The sequence below is a fragment of the Tachypleus tridentatus genome, chromosome 10, assembly GCF_004210375.1.
Source record: "Tachypleus tridentatus isolate NWPU-2018 chromosome 10, ASM421037v1, whole genome shotgun sequence".
Lineage (NCBI taxonomy): Eukaryota > Metazoa > Arthropoda > Merostomata > Xiphosura > Limulidae > Tachypleus > Tachypleus tridentatus.
In genome coordinates, this window is record NC_134834.1 from 190,725,939 (window position 1) to 190,743,415 (window position 17,477).

Consider the following 17,477-nt stretch of genomic DNA (forward strand, 5'->3'; position numbering starts at 1 on the left):
ATTAACTATATGATAAATAGTTATTAAATTAAACAAAATTCTACCTAGCCAAGTGTTTATGAGTGATAAGTGGTGAAATGGACTTACTTTTTGAAGCAAACTATGGCATATCTGTCAGGTCCTTGACCAATTACTTTTACCATGGTAACTTTTCCATGTTTCTTGTATTCATGAAATAGTCCATCCTTTAAGCTTGTATCTAAAGGAAGTTCAAATATACCACAAAAGTCAATTCAGTAATACAGCAAATATATAAATAAAGGACATAGGCCTAAAGAATGTTAAAACTCATTATGTTATAATATTATAAAATCACAACTGTTGTAAACACTTAGCATTTGATTTTGTTTCATTTTATAAACTTTATCAACATTACCTACATATAAATTTATAAAATTAAATAATTATACATTGTTGCCTATGCTTTAGTAAGTTTCATGATATGTGTGTGCATGATTTTGCAAAGTTATTTTTTATACAATTACATCATTTAACACTCTGTACAAATTAAAAACATACGAAATACCAATGTGACATATAAAATCTATTACATTTCTATGTTTAATTTATTAAAAAATAGCACATAGTCTAACAATACCTCATAGTTAAAGACATCACTGAAGCATAAAAATAAAATATAACTGCAATTAGAATTTTTTTTTTTATAAAGAAGTGAAAAATAGAAGAATTCTATCTCGATGAGAGAGTTCACCACCCTTAAAATTTTTATACTACAGAATAGAATATTATAAATTAATACTGTTTGTTTGTTTTCTGAATTTTACGCAAAGCTACATGAGGGCTATCTGCACTAGCCGTCCCTAATTTAGCAGTGTAAGACTAGAGGGAAAGCAGCTAGCAATCACCACCCACTGCCAACTCTTGGTTTCCTCTTTTACTGACAAATAGTGGGATTGAACGTAACATTATAAACACCCCCATGGCTGAAAGGGTGAGCACGTCTGGTGTGACGGGGATTTGAACCCGCGACCCTCAGATTACGAATCAAGTGCTTTAACCACCTGGCCATGGTGGGCCAATTAATACCAAAAAATAATCAAAATTCCACTATACTGAAACTTATTTCTAACACTTCAAAGTACTATATTACAATTCTGAATAAAAACACTTGTCCTTGTGACATTTATTCCTCAATGAGAAGTCATATCTTAGTATTATATGATTCAGAATTAGTAAACTAATTAAAATGAGGTTAGTATTCTGATGCATTTCAGTGTAACACAAGATATTTATTTTTAGTTTTCTATAATGACTTTCATAAGATAGTAAAATTCACTTCTAATCTCTAAAACAGAAAAAAAAAGTCATTTTTACTGTAAAAAATTAAAAGTCCATATGGCAGTATATTACTTGCATAGGGCCTTACTTCTGTGTATCCCAACTACTGGGTAATACTTAGTTCTGCAGATACTTCTGTTATTAAGATATATTACACTTTTATCATACTGTAACTTACATCTTAGTTTTATTTATTTTTTATGTGTAATGCTTTGTTCTTGGCTGGTTGGAGTAATTGTTTTAAAGTTTCTCTCATGGTAAAGAGAGACAGTTCCTACATTCTCTTTCCTTTACAAGCAAAAACAAGCATGACCATTGCATAATAATTATAAGTAAATAAATACATACTATATTATTTATACATCAACAATTTCTTTGTTTTTATTTTAGTGCAAAATTACACAATGTGCCATATATACTCTGTCCCCTACCAGAAATCAAACCTCAAATTATAGCAATTCAAGTCCACAGACCTTCTGCTGACCCACAGGAGAACATAGTTAGGGAAACAATTTACATTGATTACATTTATAATTTTCATCAAGTAACTCTCATTGCAAGTTTTTGAACTCAACAAGAAGTGAAAAGTGGACAATAAGAAAAAAAAAAGTTTTGAAGATGGTTATACCTGTTATGAATTACAAAATTCAGTTTAGTGTGAGACTTTAACATATAGATGATTTAACTCTAAGCTAAACATTTCATGAAAGTTACATTAGAACATTATTTAAAGCCTTGATTCTTCAACCACAGTTACACACACAAACTAATTCTAGCCAAGAGCTGTTCTTACATGGAAATGGATATGGTAAAAGTCTCAAATCAACATATAACAACAAATAAATACTATATTTTTAATTGTTTAGGAACATATTTTTAAAACTTCAATAGTTCTTTACCTACTTTACATTGAGACTTCCTGTAAGTAACTCAAAGAGTTAGAGAGAATTCACCTACAATCATCTACCTAGCTGTTGACCGTATGGGTAAATTACGTACACAGATGCCCAACACCCTTCGTTCATCACATTCACTGTAGCTTTTTACAGGGTTGGTCAAGCAGGGTTGCGACTGATTTCCCACAGACAAACTGCCAACACTTCCAGCAGATTGCAGAAATGACGTTGATACTGTGCTACTAGGTCTATCAGATCGTCCCGTTTTTCCACTTTCGTGACTCTCGAAAGAAGTACTGTGAATCAAACAAAACGTTAGCTTAGCAACCAAAACAGAAAAGCTAACGAGGAAATAACAATTTTAGCCTTCTCTTTATACAATTTACTCAATGTGCATAAAATACACATTTTATTTGCTCTTCTCAAAACCAAAGATAGCAAATTTATTTTGCTTTATGTTAAAATTCTGCACCTCTAAAACACTCTAGAAGCTTTCATTCACCAACTCTGCCTACTCTTAATTTTAGTCACATGAAATTTACTAGAAGATTTCTGAATTTCCACATACACACACACATACCCTCGATTTTGTTCATCACTAACAAAAAAGCAATGTAAGCATTTTTTATTATTATTACAGATGTGAAAAGTTTGGCACATAAACTTTTGCAGAACGTGAGTACCAAAACCATAAGACTGTTTTAAAATGGTTTTTGAACACTAAATACTGCAGCAACTGTTGGGCTGAATGCTTACAATGGGAGTACTTGAACACAAAGAAGGGAATACTTGTTTTATCTCTAAAACAAATTTTTAAGTATATTCTAATCCTCTCCCAAGCAGCACGAAGCAATTAACTTAGTCTGTGCCTTCTTAAATGAGGCAGTTACTTACTTATTGTTTTTGCTCAAAATTAAAATTTATTCTTGAAATTTTGCCATATTGATGTTGAATGAGGAAAAACATCTAAAAGACAGCCTCCCTCCCTTTATTCTGTCATCTGTCTTATTCCCAAAGTTCACCTCAGAACAAGTTTCTCTTCCAGTTAACTGCTACTTCTAGCTTTCTCTAGTTGTTCCTAAAGGTAACAAATTATCCAATCCCATGCAATCTACTTAATAAACTGTGTAATATTAGCATCATCCTGACATCCACGTGACTTTCCTGTACGAGTTGTTTCCTTTTAAAGGTCTGGTTTAAACAGTTACTAAGTGTCTTCTATTGACGTAACATTTGTTCAGTGTAACTTGCTGAAGATTCTCAGGTGAATTACAAACCAAGTAATGTACATTGAATCTAGTGTCAGTAATGCCAAATTTATTTATTTTGTCATATCTATGAGGCATCATCTACTGTTCCGTCTAAAGCAGAATATCTTCTCTTTTGTACATTCAAGCTTTTTTGGATTGATAAAATTTCACACACTCATTAGAATACCAATAAAAACTACAATTTTACATAAAAATCCATCTACTTGATTACTGTTAAATAGTTTTTAGCCCCTTATACAATTCTTGTCAATAGCACATGACAAATAAACCAATCTTTAGAGACATCTTTTCATATCCTGAATTTTTATGAGGATTATTTTGGTCGTGTGAATAAAACTGCAGGGAAAATTTTGAGAAGTGTTAGAAATAAGTACATTTTTCATGGCTATCTTACAACACTTCTCAAAATTTTCCCTACAGTTTTATTCTCATGTTACTTTCTTGTTGTAAGAAAACTTACGCTGGTGACTGAGACTTGGACGGTGATGGTGACCTACTATTGCTGTTAGCAGAACTGCTTCTGAGTTTTGATGATGAGCTAGATGACCGACTCCCACTACTACGAGAGCTTGACCGTGATCGAGTTTGAGAGTTTGACCTAGAGCCTGAATGAGAGTGTGGTGACTGTTTTGACAGCCTTTGTCGCTTCCCACTCTGTGGTGGTGGTGGAGAATCAACAGTTGAACTGACCGATGAAGATACTACTGCTGATCTTCGTAGTAGTCTCCCTGCTCCAGTAGATGCTGCTGCTGGTTCATCATTGTATTGGTCAAGTGGTGAAGGATAACGCTGGTGTCGTTGTGTGTGACTACGAGAAAAATGGCCTTGGTTCCTAACACAAGATTAATAATTCCAATATTACAAACAACGTTAGTAAAAATTGCTCGAGAACTCTTACAACAATTCAGTTTTTGGTAATTAGATGATGTGAAATAAGAATATAAAACTGTCTACAAGCACTTCAAAATTATAAAATAATTTTATATCACCTCTAATTTATAACTTTTCTGGATGGAATTTTTCTCCTAATTCAATCCCATATATACAAATTTGGAGCAGCTCTATGATCACAAGTCAATGTAGAAGGCTATTAACAGTTTTAAATACATGTTAACTCCGTTTTCTTACACATGTATTTAATATGACTTAAGGATGTATACAGAAACAGGCTCAACTAAGTTTTTCAAACTTAGTCACAAATGTTTCCATTATTTTTGCAAAACAGATAATAACAAGATTTTGAAAGTATAAATGTTTTTAAGATGATTTCAGACAAAAACATTTTTATTTTTCAAGTTTTTAAGTACATTATGACCTTCTGTGTCTTATAAATACCATGGTCAGTTCATACATCAATGACCTGTGTTTTATAAATACCATGGTCAGTTCATACATCAATGACTTGTGTTTTATAAATACCATGGTCAGTTCATACATCAGTGACCTGTGTTTTATAAATACCATGGTTAGTTCATACATCAATGACTTGTGTTTTATAAATACCATGGTCAGTTCATACATCAGTGACCTGTGTTTTATAAATACCATGGTCAGTTCATACATCAATGACCTGTGTTTTATAAATACCATGGTTAGTTCATACATCAATGACCTGTGTTTTATAAATACCATGGTTAGTTCATACATATATATATATACACACACACACACACACGTTCAAAAAAGACTGTAATAATACTAAAAATAACAGAATATGCTATAGTAGAAGTCTACATCCACCTAGCTTGTAACACACTTGAGCCAACCAAGTTCAGAGGCCAGCAAACCCTGGTTGTCCCTTTTTAAAACATTCAAAGTTTATTCAAGTTCTACTTTGGGTGACCCCAGCCAGACCAGTAGCTAAAACACAGACTTCCATCAAGAAGAACCAGGATCAAACCCCAGCAAGTTTCAACACAGAAACAGTTTTTAGAGCTTCCTTGAAGACAACAAGCACACTACCCCTCAAAATGTAGAATGGAAGTTATTACCTTGGAAATATATATATATAGTTAGTAACAGACTTATCCATCGCACAGTATATTAATCACAAAATTGAGATTTCTTATAATTTGTGGTACTGATCCTAACCTTTGGAAATAATAATACTTCAGAACTCTTTAATGTGTTTATATCATAATCAAGCACATGATAATTTATTACGAAGGAAGTAATCTTGCTTGAAATGTCACCAGAAAAGAACTTTAGACTTTGATATTGACTAAGTCAGGACAGGAGCCAAACATGTACCACTTATGTTCACTGAAAGGTTTAAGTACCCTGTGTATTAAAGTACTTAGTTTGTACTTTAGTCAGGGACACAGTCCATAAAGTTTTAAATATAAAACATATAAGCTCCTGAAACACTGCATCTACTTTAAAATTTTAAAACTGGTGTTGTAATGTTGGAATAATAATAACACGCTACATTTTGATAAAAACAAATCTCACAATATAAATTTAATAAACAGATATATTATTCTTAATTAACTGTCACAGTTAAACCAAATCTCTCACTAAATACAAACAGGAACACTGAAATATTTGCTGGCAGAACAAGACCTATTCTATGCCAATAATTCATATTTTTAAAGACACATACGAATGTTTTTTATCTGACTGTTTTTCCAGGTGAAGAAGTTATTCATATGTGTAATACTTATGATGTTTCTGATTTTACATCTACCACAGTAGCACAACCTCTCTAGATGCACAGAAAATGTATACTGAATATTAAAACCAGGAAGCTGATAAGTTGCCCAAAACCAGCACAGCATTTCATTAATATTCATTCAACTTGAATATTCTTCATTATGCAAGTTCTAAAGTGCAAACACTTGGGTTAATTTATTTCACAAATAATATAAAAAAAACACTTCATGTGTTTAATTATGAATTGGTATTATTCGTACCTACTTGCAATATATATATTGACTCAATGGATTTTGGAAATCACAGTGGGAAAAGCACAGACAGTCTATTGTGAAGCTTTGGGATTAGCAACAAAGAAAAGTAAGCTGTATATATCACCTATGCAATGTTTGGACAAAACTCTTTAATACATGTCATTGGTATGTCGTCACTTATGTCATTTTCAACTGACATGAAAATCCAGCCATTCAACATAATTTACAACTTAAGTTGCTGTTCAAATTTAAAATACTTCAGTGTGATAAAATTAGCTTTGGTTATTTGCTATTTTCTTCACAGTCGCATTGCATAGTTCCCTCTCACTCATTCTATCTGTCTTTTTTTTTTTAAGTCTATTTCCAAGCTACTGCATTTCGATCAAAGCGATAGTTCTTTTTATTGGTCATATCGGGTAAAAACCAAAATATTTACCGCTCTGTTCCGTCCGGATACACACTTCCTGCTGCCGTGCGTAAAAATCTATCTCGTGATCTTCCTCTAGCCTGGTAACTTTCGTCGTCATGGTAACCAATTCCAACGGAGCGCCTCAAATAAGGTTCCCTCTCGTAGTAAAGAGAAGGCCGTTCGTAAGACCTATCTTCTGGTACACTATAAGGAAGACAAGTGGGGATAATTTCAACTGAAGTCGATTGAAAAAAAATATTATTTACTGAATACGTGTACGTTTAAACATGTGAGGCCTCATAAAAAAAACAACTTATTTCAACAGTGACAAGAGCTTGTTTATTAATTTCTAAAAAATGAAAGTACATTTTCGAAACCTTATCTATTCTATCCAAAACGTGCTTTCCTGTTTTCTTACAAAAACAAAACAACTACAAACCACGAATGATAAAAGATACAAACCATTATCTCACACTGCCGTACTCTGAAAATAGTATATAATATATTAAAATTACAAAATTCACACAATGTTCGGGAATGAAAAAACACTCGAAAAAACCAAGATTTAATAAATAAAAGAACACGATAAATTTCTTAAAACAACCATCTTGTAAACGTCTGCTCGTGTAATACGAGTTAATGTTATTTATATTATCTGAAAACTATTTAACCCCCGAAAATGGGTCACAAATGTCGTCCCCTTAGAACTCTCACGTGTGAACTCTCAACTGAAAATGTCACCTCACTTCTAAAAATGAAAAAAGAGAAGGAAACTCGTATAGTTAATATTTGATTTACAACTCGAACGTCAAAAGGTAACGCAATGTGAGGACAGACTCTTAAACTATGGAGAAATGGAATTATTTTTGAACGAATAAACATTTCGGTCGTTTAAGATTTGTTTTTCTTTGAAACTGTCACACCAGCATCGTATCTTCTATGAAAGCTCTTCAGATAAACTGTGTAAACTAACAGCTTATATTGCTTTCTAAGTACCAACTTTTCTTGAATGAGAGTTGTTTGCTTGTTTTTGAATTTCGCGCAAAGCTACACGAGGGCTATCTGCGCTAGCCTTCCCTAATTCAGCAATGTAAGATTAGACGGATGACAGCTAGTCATCACCACCCACCGCCAACTCTTGGGCTTCTCTTTTACCAACGAATAGTGAGATTGACCGTCACATTATAATGCCCCCACGGCTGAAAGAGCGAGCATGTTTGGTATGACGGGGATTCGAACCCGCGACTCTCACATAACGAGTTGAGCGCCCTAACCACCTGGCCATGCCGGGCGCAAAAACGTAACATACTGTCATTATAATACTTAACTTGCAATTTAAGATTAAATCAATTAGTTACTGTTGCAATGCCTACATATTTAAGTGTCAGAAAAATTATTTATTAAATAACTATTAACAGGTATATTCTAAATACGGAATAACCTGAAACCATTACAGCTTCGTTCAAAACATAAATTTTAAAGCCCAAAATTACACCTATAATGGCCCGGCATGGCCAAGCGTGCGACTCGTAACCTGAGTGTCGCGGGTTCGCATCCCCGTCGCGCCAAACATGCTCGCCCTTTCAGCCGTGGGAGCGTTATAACGTTACGGTCAATCCTACTATTCGTTGGTGAAAAAGTAGCCCAAGAGTCGGCGGGGGGGGGGGTGATGACTAGCTGCCTTCCCTCTAGTCTTACACTGATAAATCAGGGACGGCTAGCACAGATAGCCCTCGACTAGCTTTGTGCGAAATTCAAAAACATACACCTATAATGCAACGTGTTTAGCTCTGATTGGTGTACAACAATTGTCAATGATATAGCCTAACACGCAAAATAACTTAAAATAAATAGAACAAACGTAACGAACAATACTAGCATATCATTCAAATAACAACATAAACACAATTCAGAGTTAAAATCACGAATTACTGTTAGAACAGGTGATTTGCCTTAAAATATCAGATCTAAAATTATGTTAATTAATAATTATTATAATAACACATGTAATATACATTTTGCACGCCTTTTACATAAACGCTTTGCAAAGCGCACGCTGTTTGGAGTTTCAATGACTGTTCCTTATCTAATGACAGTTATTAAAACCAATCATTTGGGTTTCTTTGATGCCTTTGACTGTTCTTTACTCTTAAAATTATAAGCAGATAATTGTTTGTTTTGAATTTTCGCGCAAAGCTACTCGAGGGCTATCTGCGCTAGCCGTCCTCAATTTAGCAGTGTAAAACTGAATGGAACGCAGCTAGTCATCACCAACAAATATTGGGATTAACCGTAACTTATAACACACCCAAAGCTGAAAGGGTGAGCATGTTTTGTGTGACGAGGATTCGAACACACGATCCACAGGCTGATTACGAGTCAAGCTCCCTAAACACTTGGCCAATGGTCAGTAGGGGATACCAGGCATTCAAGAAAAAGAAATTACAAAAACATCAGGATTATATTAATTTGCTATATGTAGGTCAATACCTTATATATTGTTTATCACTCAACTAATTACTACACACACTAACTCATCAGTAAGAAAACCTCATAGAAAACAATAAAAAAAATCGAACGCCAAAACAATCTAATTTTACTGTTTCTATGCTGAAATCACATCAACCAACTATAACTAACAACAGAATATCTCTTTTCATGCACATTATTGGGAAAGAGCCCTAACAAAATACGTCTTATCATAAATAAATCTGTCAAATTCCGCGAAAATTCAATTATTCAAAATATAAAAGGTTTACGAATAATTTGGAGGCAGATAACTCCTATTCTTCGACGTATTATGTGCAATTTCATGCACTGTATGAACCAAATCGCTATCAACAACAACCCCATGTAATGTTTGTAGTCTCATTGCTCCTTGGAAAGTGGGTTGAACTTGTGGAAGGTTTTAGATTGTGGAGCTGGATACCCGGGTTCGAAACTGTACAATACCACAAAATATTCCTCACATTTTAAGTTGTGGATTCTGCTGATTTACTGCCCTCATTCTTCTCAGTAGTTCAAAAAATACACATACAATGTTTTTTGTTTGTTATGACTGTTGTAAACTCAAACGAAAGGCACGAATCCCACACATACCTACTTTAGTCTCTGTGGTATCTGGCATGATGTCTTAGTGTCATGTTTCATTTGGACCGATGGAAATATGAAGGAAAATGGAGATCACAATGTGCTTTTCAATGTATAACCTTTGACCATATAAAGTCCCCGCTGATACAGCGGTAAGTCCACGGATTTACAACGCTAAAATCAGGGGTTCGATTTCCCTCAGTGGACTCAGCAGATAACCTGATGTGGCTCTGCTATAAGTAACACACACACACACACTACATAAAGTCGGAAAAAAGTATATGTTAAAATTTTGCTAAAAAAAGCAGGTTTTGATACGTAAATGCACAAAGATTTTAAAAATAGTTGGTAATAAACGAAATTTGCACCTGTTCATCTAAAGTACAATTCGACAACAATGTACACAGTGATTATAAAGAAAGATTAGTGCGTCATCTTTTAAATATGGTATGGTATAGGAAGTCGAAATTCTATGCTGTTATTAAGAAACTTTTGCGGATGGAAATACCACAAAAATGAGCTAATGTCGTCTTCCAGAGTTTAGGGTTGTTTTGGATAAAATTATGAAATTCATTGTAATTGAAAGTTTATCCATACACAGTTAACACCGAAATTCTCATATAATAATAGTAGATAGTCTCAGTTTTAATAACGGATACACTGGTTATGTATATCTACAACCGGTTGAAGAGTCATACCCCCTTTCCCAGAGGCTTATCGTTAGGTCTGGGTTCCAAACTCGTGGTGAGCCCAGTACGAAAGCACATTGTGCAAACTGCGCTTAACAGCAAAGAAACTGTCATAATTTCACATATTTTTATAAGGTAAAATGTTCACCCCGACATTAATCGATGAATTGTGAAATTTGATATTCAAATCCTGAGTAACTAAAAGCAAGTATAAACAATTTCAACTTCATTAGCTGCATTTTAGGAATATTTAAAAGGTTTTATCTTATTTCTAACTTCGTTAAAATATAATTATACTGATCGGATCGCATTTAGTTGTCGTAGAATTTTAGTTCTTGAATGAATAAACAAAGTGAGGTGGGAATAATTATATTAAAAGCCAATGATATATGATATTATTTGTTTAGCGTGAATATATTTTTAAATTACTAACACCTTTTCTTCTTCCAGTACCCTTACCAAACCCTAGAAATCAATACCAAAGTCATATAAGGCACGGTGGTACAAGCTTGAAGTCAAACGACCAAGCAACAAAAAGTTCACACCATGATTTAGGACATTGGCCTTTTTTAAGGTAATGTTAAACGTCAAAAACTTTTAAACAGTCCCAGCCATGTGATGATACTATAACATCCAAGTTGGACGACTTTGTGATAACAAAATAAAACTTTACAACTTAATAAAACTCTCTAACGTAATACTATTTTTTAATTTTGATACAGCGATACCAAGTGTTAGTGTTGTGTTTGTTTAGTCCTAACTCAACGTTAGGCCTATCCGCCAGTAAAATAAATGAAGTCAGCGATCTAGATCCATTGTCTAAAACATACAATGGACCCAGTCAAGCTTAATTATGTCAAATTTTAATTTAAAGATCAACTGATCCGTATAATAAAATTTAAATATTACATACCCGTTTTGGTTACTCTTAACACAAAACAATTTGTTTATAAACTATTCGTAATAATATTTAGCTTATTCAGAGAGCCTAATATATAGACTTATTCTATATTCAATCAGCCTGTTGTTTTTTTTATAAAACAAAAAGCATTCTTTAACCTGACAAACACACTAAATTAAATGTAATTATGAAGTTCACAAATAAAAATGTTTTGTCGTAAAAATTCTAAACCATAACATTTATATCATAGTAACTGTCAGTTAAAGAGTTTCTACATACCAGATAAACATGGTTTATTTACACATATTAACAATCTCTTTCTTCTGTGTTAGCTCAAAGTTCGTTACGAATTTAAGTATTGTTAAAATTTAAAAATAACAGAGCTGGGCGTATATATCACTTAGATTTTCAAAACTATATTATAAATGCTGCTCGTAAATATGAAATACTGTAATTACTGTAATTGAAGTTTATTAATTTTAAAATGTTATATAAATAAATAAAAAAATGAATCATAAAATTACTAGCGGGTAAATCTTGGACAGTTTTTTGTTTGTCCAAATTATCAATATCATCTGTTAACAGAGAATTGGAAGATGATAAAATTGTTCGAATTTTGATAAATCCGAATATAAGATATATAAATGAATGCGCAACATTTAAAAGCATTGTTGAAAAAAATATATAATTTTGGGTTTACAAACTATGAAGTTTACAATTTAGGCTGCCAACGTCATCTTCCTGTTTCTGAATTACTATGTGGTAATGTTGTAAGATACTTGTGAGAAAAAACAAAAACAAACTTGAAACTATATCGAACAACGACACAGTTATGTGCTACCTACGGAAAAGACCTACACTACCGATATCGAACAATGACACAGATATATTACACCTGCACAACAGCAAAATAGTGAAATAATGTGATCCATATTAATGTACGATGAAACAGAAATATACAATAGCAGTGAGACTAACGTAAGTTTAATTACAGCCAAGAAGCAGTTCCTCGGTTATTTCCCTGCTGTTGTTGAATACAGTGTTAAAAAATAAAACATCTAACACATTTACCTGTTTTATTGGCACTGTTATAACCATGTATTTGCCTCTTTTCCAGGCTTCGCGCATGCCTGAACTTGCATAAGTCAAATAAATCTAGTATTATTATCGAGAGTACAAATAACTAAAACTGCAGTGATGGGTTAACGTTAATAACAGTAAGTCACTAATCACCAACATTCGGTGACATTCGTGTTGTTAAAACGTAGGTAGCTTTAAGTCATCATTTGTTACATCTACCAAAATGTGATAATTCGTTTTTGTTCGGTACAAATGCTCTTCACTTTACAGCATATATTTAGTTCGTATTATCACTTAGAAATATTTTTATAACAAAAACAACGATGGTCACAATAAGGTATTAATTAGAGGCTACGTTAATCTGGGCATAATTAAAATTCAAAAACCTACGAAATTTATAGCAATATAAAAGTATGAGAAACAACAATGGAAAATAATAACAGTGGAAAAGCTGTGAAGGTATTTCGAGTCGTGACGTTTTCACGCTCAACTTATCAACGAGAAGTAAGGTACACAACTTTTTCTACAACATAACATCAAACATAATTGCTTTTACAAAATGCAACAGTACATATTAATATTAAACCACAACACCAATGTGGCTCAGTTTTAAGTCTAAAGACTTACAACATTAAAAACCGGGATCTATACTCGAATTGGGCGCAGTACTTACTGATAGCCCATTGTGTAGCTTTATACTTCCCCGTCACACCAAACATGCTCGCCCTTTCAGCCGTGGGGACGTTATACTGTGACGATCAATCCCACTATTCGTTGGTTAAAAAAGTAGCTCAAGAGTTGGCGGTGGGTGGTGATGCGAAGCTGCCTTCCCTCTAGTCTTACACTGCTAAATTAGGGAAGGCGAACGCAGATAGCCCTCGTGTAGCTTTGCGCGAAATTAAAAATAAAAAAGCTTTGTGCGAACAAAAGAAACAAAGGTACAGCAGTACTCTAACAAGATAAGATAAGTTTATATCATTCCTATTACTCAGCTTGTTGGAACCATTAACAGTGTGTTACGTGTTATATTTATTTCGGACAAGTCTAAGTTTGTTTTGTTTTGAGTTTCGCGGAAAGCTACACGACGGCTGAAAAGGGCGAGCATGTTTGGTGCGACGGGAATTCGAACCCGCAACCCTCAGATTACGAGTCAAGTGCCTCAACCACCTGACCATGTCGGGCCGTAAGATTAGAGGGAAGGCAGCTAGTCATCACTCCCCCCCCCCAACTCTTGGGCTACTCTCTTACCAACGAATAGTGGGATAGACCATAACATTATAACGCCCCCACGGTTGAAACGGCGAGCATGTTTGGTGTGACATGGATTTGAACCCGCGACCCTCAGATTACATGTAGAGTGTCTTAACCACCTGGCCCTGAAAAGCCTAAGATTTACTGTGTAATGTACGTTACGTATTACTACTTCAAATTACCATAAATTTTTAGTGGAGCTCAGCAGCTAATTAAATATTAATATGTATTAAATTTATGTTATTTGCTAACAAGACAGATACACACAATTTCCTTTTTTAACACAAATATATTTCAATATACAAAGTTAAAAACAATACAATTTATAATAACAGTTATTACTTACAGTAATTATAAAATGATTGTTTATATACAAGAGTTTTACGAACTTACAAACAGTACTGAGTCTTATATCCGGTTTAGAACTGAATATTTTATCGACGATCAGATCCACGACAACCAAATTAATTCTGAGTTGATATTGTCGAACCTCGCTTAAGTTAACGATATCTTTCTTGGCTAGCCTCACACCGGTTGGAAATTCACTTCTACCGAGGAAAATATTTAATGTCCACGTAGAAATACATAATAACATCGGAAGTAATTCACTGAAGTTGAACAGTTTGTAACGTTCGAAATATATAAACGTTCCTGGTAAAACATCTGTAGTTTCCGATTAATAGGCGTTAATCACAATTATAGCCTCCTAGGAATATGGCACACTAACTGTAGCTGTCTAATAATAATAATAATCTCGTGTCTTGGCACGTTGCTTTTATGCAAATCATGCGAGTTTCTAGAACTTTCAACAATGATCTAGCACGTTTTAATAAATATTGTTGATTGTCACTTTCGAGAATTCTCTACACGTTTCTAGAATAGGTGGGACTTGTGCAATACACAGTCAAAAATATACGACACATACAAAAAAGAAAACTATAAAGACACAAGCGTAGGTACTAAAATAAACATTTATCAGTCAATCCCTTACAAGTGAAAAGTGTATAACCTGGAAGTAAGGATATATATAGATTATGGCATTAAGTTCCTTTTGAAGTCTCCATAAGAGGAGAATGACAAAACCTTTTTGCTTGGCTATCGTGTTTTAACTCCTGTTGCACACTCTTAAAACAAAAGGCTTAATATTCTATATTTCTGAACCTCATAAAATATTTACTAAACCTCTTTCAGTAGATTCTTCATTCACGAATCCCTTCATTATCTTCTCATTCGTTCAAATATTCGCTTTTATTGTGAAACATGTATTAGCTTCTATCTCCACATTCTCACGGTTTGTCGTGATTGGTTTATGGGCCTACGTTTCACATGTGCGACTTGTTAACCTTTTCCTACAAGACGGACAGTCACCCGCAAAACATTATTCCCACAAGAGTCGAGTTTCTTTTAGGCTCATATGTGCTGACAGCTTATTTGAAGCATACAATTTTTAGAGAAATGACCACTTAGATGACAATTTTAGTGCACAATATCTTACAGCCCATACGGCCAATTTGGTTTGTTTGAGCGCACGCCTTAACGCGCTAGGCCATGCCAGGCCTGGCCAATTTGGTCACAATATTAACCACAGTCATATAAATATTCAAACTGATTCAAGAGGCATACACTATATGGAGTAGTCCTCAGGCAGAAGGGTTCAGTGAGCAATTTGATCGAGTTCACCACGCGTGGAACTAAATACGGTGGTCAACATGCCATAACCTTCCCCATATCTGACACGTATTGTGTTGTAATCATAGTCAAATACAAATACGTACAGTGATTGGATAAGTACATTTACGAAAGTGAATTACTCGAAAAGTTCCAATCAACCCTTCTTCCAAATGAGTGTGATTTACGTTTCTAAAGAATAGGTTCTCGATTATTCCCAGTAAATTCTCCAGCTACTCCTACATACCCTTGTTAACAAATGGACCGTTCTGTCACGTAAATTGTTTATTCGATCTTTGAACGGAAAGTTTTTGATGTCTGTACTGAAATATGAAAACACGGTTGTTTTAATTTTCGAATTTGTTCTGTTAATTAATTAGTTCCTTGACCTTTCTTATGAATGTCATACTTCCTAGATAAGTAATACTGGAGACAATTTCTCTCTCTTTTTTTTTTTTTTGTTTATTTCTGGGGACACGTTATGTCCACCAGGTTGGGTTGGGTTTGTTTTGAATTTCGCATGAAGCTACATGAGGGTTGTCTGCGCTAGCCGTCCCTAATTTTGCAGTATAAGACTCTAGGGTAGGCAGCTAGTCATCACCACCCACCGCCAACTCTTGGGTTACTCTTTTACCAACGAATAGTGAGATTGACTATAACATTATAACGCCCTTACAGCTGAAAGGGAAAGCATGGTTGATGAGACGGGGATTCGAACCTGCGACCCTCAGATTACGAGTCAAGTGCCTTAACCAGCAGGTTGGGTGGGCTGCAATTGGTGTATTTGTATATTGTATACAATATTTGTATATTGTACACTATATTCTCTGACTTTAAACACTTCTTTATTAAATACTTCTCAGTTATTTATGATCTTCTAAACGTGATACAAAATAGTTTTAGTGAGTTTTCGTTAAATACGAATGATACATGCCTATCAAAATGAACAAATAAGTACGTGAACGTTGGTTTATGGTTCAACCTAAGATTCAGAACACCATTATCGTTGTGATGTCAATATCTGAGAAAGTCCGTTACAAAAGGCAAAGCTATACGATAAACTATCTCAGTGTCCGTTCTGAAACAACTGCAGATACTCAAACACGATTTGTAGCGTAAGAAACCCTCAAACTTGTCGCTAAGTCACCAGGGGTGAGAAGGGATATTTCTAACAAGATGCTGTTAAGGTTTGATTTTTGAATTTCGCGCAAAGCTATACGAGGGCTATCTGCGCTAACCGTCCCTAATTTAGCAGTGTAAGACTAGATGGAAGACAGCTAGTCATCACCACCCACCGCCAACTGTTGGGCTCCTTTTTACCAATGAATAATGGAATTGACTGTTACATTATAACGACCCCACGGCTGAAAGGGCTAGCATGTTTGTGACGGGGATTCGAACCCGTGACCCTAAGTTTACGAGCTGTGCCTCCTTACCACTTGGCTAAGCTGGGCCATAATCCTAAGGGATAATAAAGATATAATCAAGATACGTGAGGTAATATGTAGGTTTAAATTTTACTAGGCAGTTCTGAAGCCATTGTTTTTATTAAAATATAAAGTTAGCTAAATATGTTGCTAAGATGAATCTCATAGCAACCCCATCTAACTGTCCATACAAATCTTTTTATTGAACTGTATGTTGTCTACTGCTGTATATCTATATTAAGTTAATATATTTCATTAGCAACTGATTGTTAAGTTACCAGTTCATACACAACGACTGCGAGTGTACATCCTTCTCTGTGAATCTTAACTTCACACAGGACATCTTGTGTACATCCTTCTCTGTGAATCTTAACTTCACACAGGGCATCTTGTGTACATCCTTCTCTGTGAATCTTAACTTCACACAGGACATCTTGTGTACATCCTTCTCTGTGAATCTTAACTTCACACAGGACATCTTGTGTACATCCTTCTCTGTGAATCTTAACTTCACACAGGACATCTTGTGTACATCCTTCTCTGTGAATCTTAACTTCACACAGGACATCTTGTGTACATCCTTCTCTGTG

General features: G+C 34.4%; 1 protein-coding gene across 1 annotated transcript in view; it reads right to left on the reverse strand.

Moving 5' to 3' along the window:
• LOC143228608 (uncharacterized) overlaps window positions 1-17,477 on the reverse strand; it is a 92,462-nt gene that overhangs the window by 35,988 nt on the left and 38,997 nt on the right. Inside the window, exons 3-6 of the mRNA XM_076459834.1 lie at window positions 6,809-6,985; window positions 3,927-4,298; window positions 2,267-2,491; window positions 88-234 (exon numbers count right to left, since the gene is read on the reverse strand). Of these exons, the coding sequence (XP_076315949.1) occupies window positions 88-234; window positions 2,267-2,491; window positions 3,927-4,298; window positions 6,809-6,985 (921 nt within the window). The remainder of the gene's footprint in view (window positions 1-87; window positions 235-2,266; window positions 2,492-3,926; window positions 4,299-6,808; window positions 6,986-17,477) is intronic.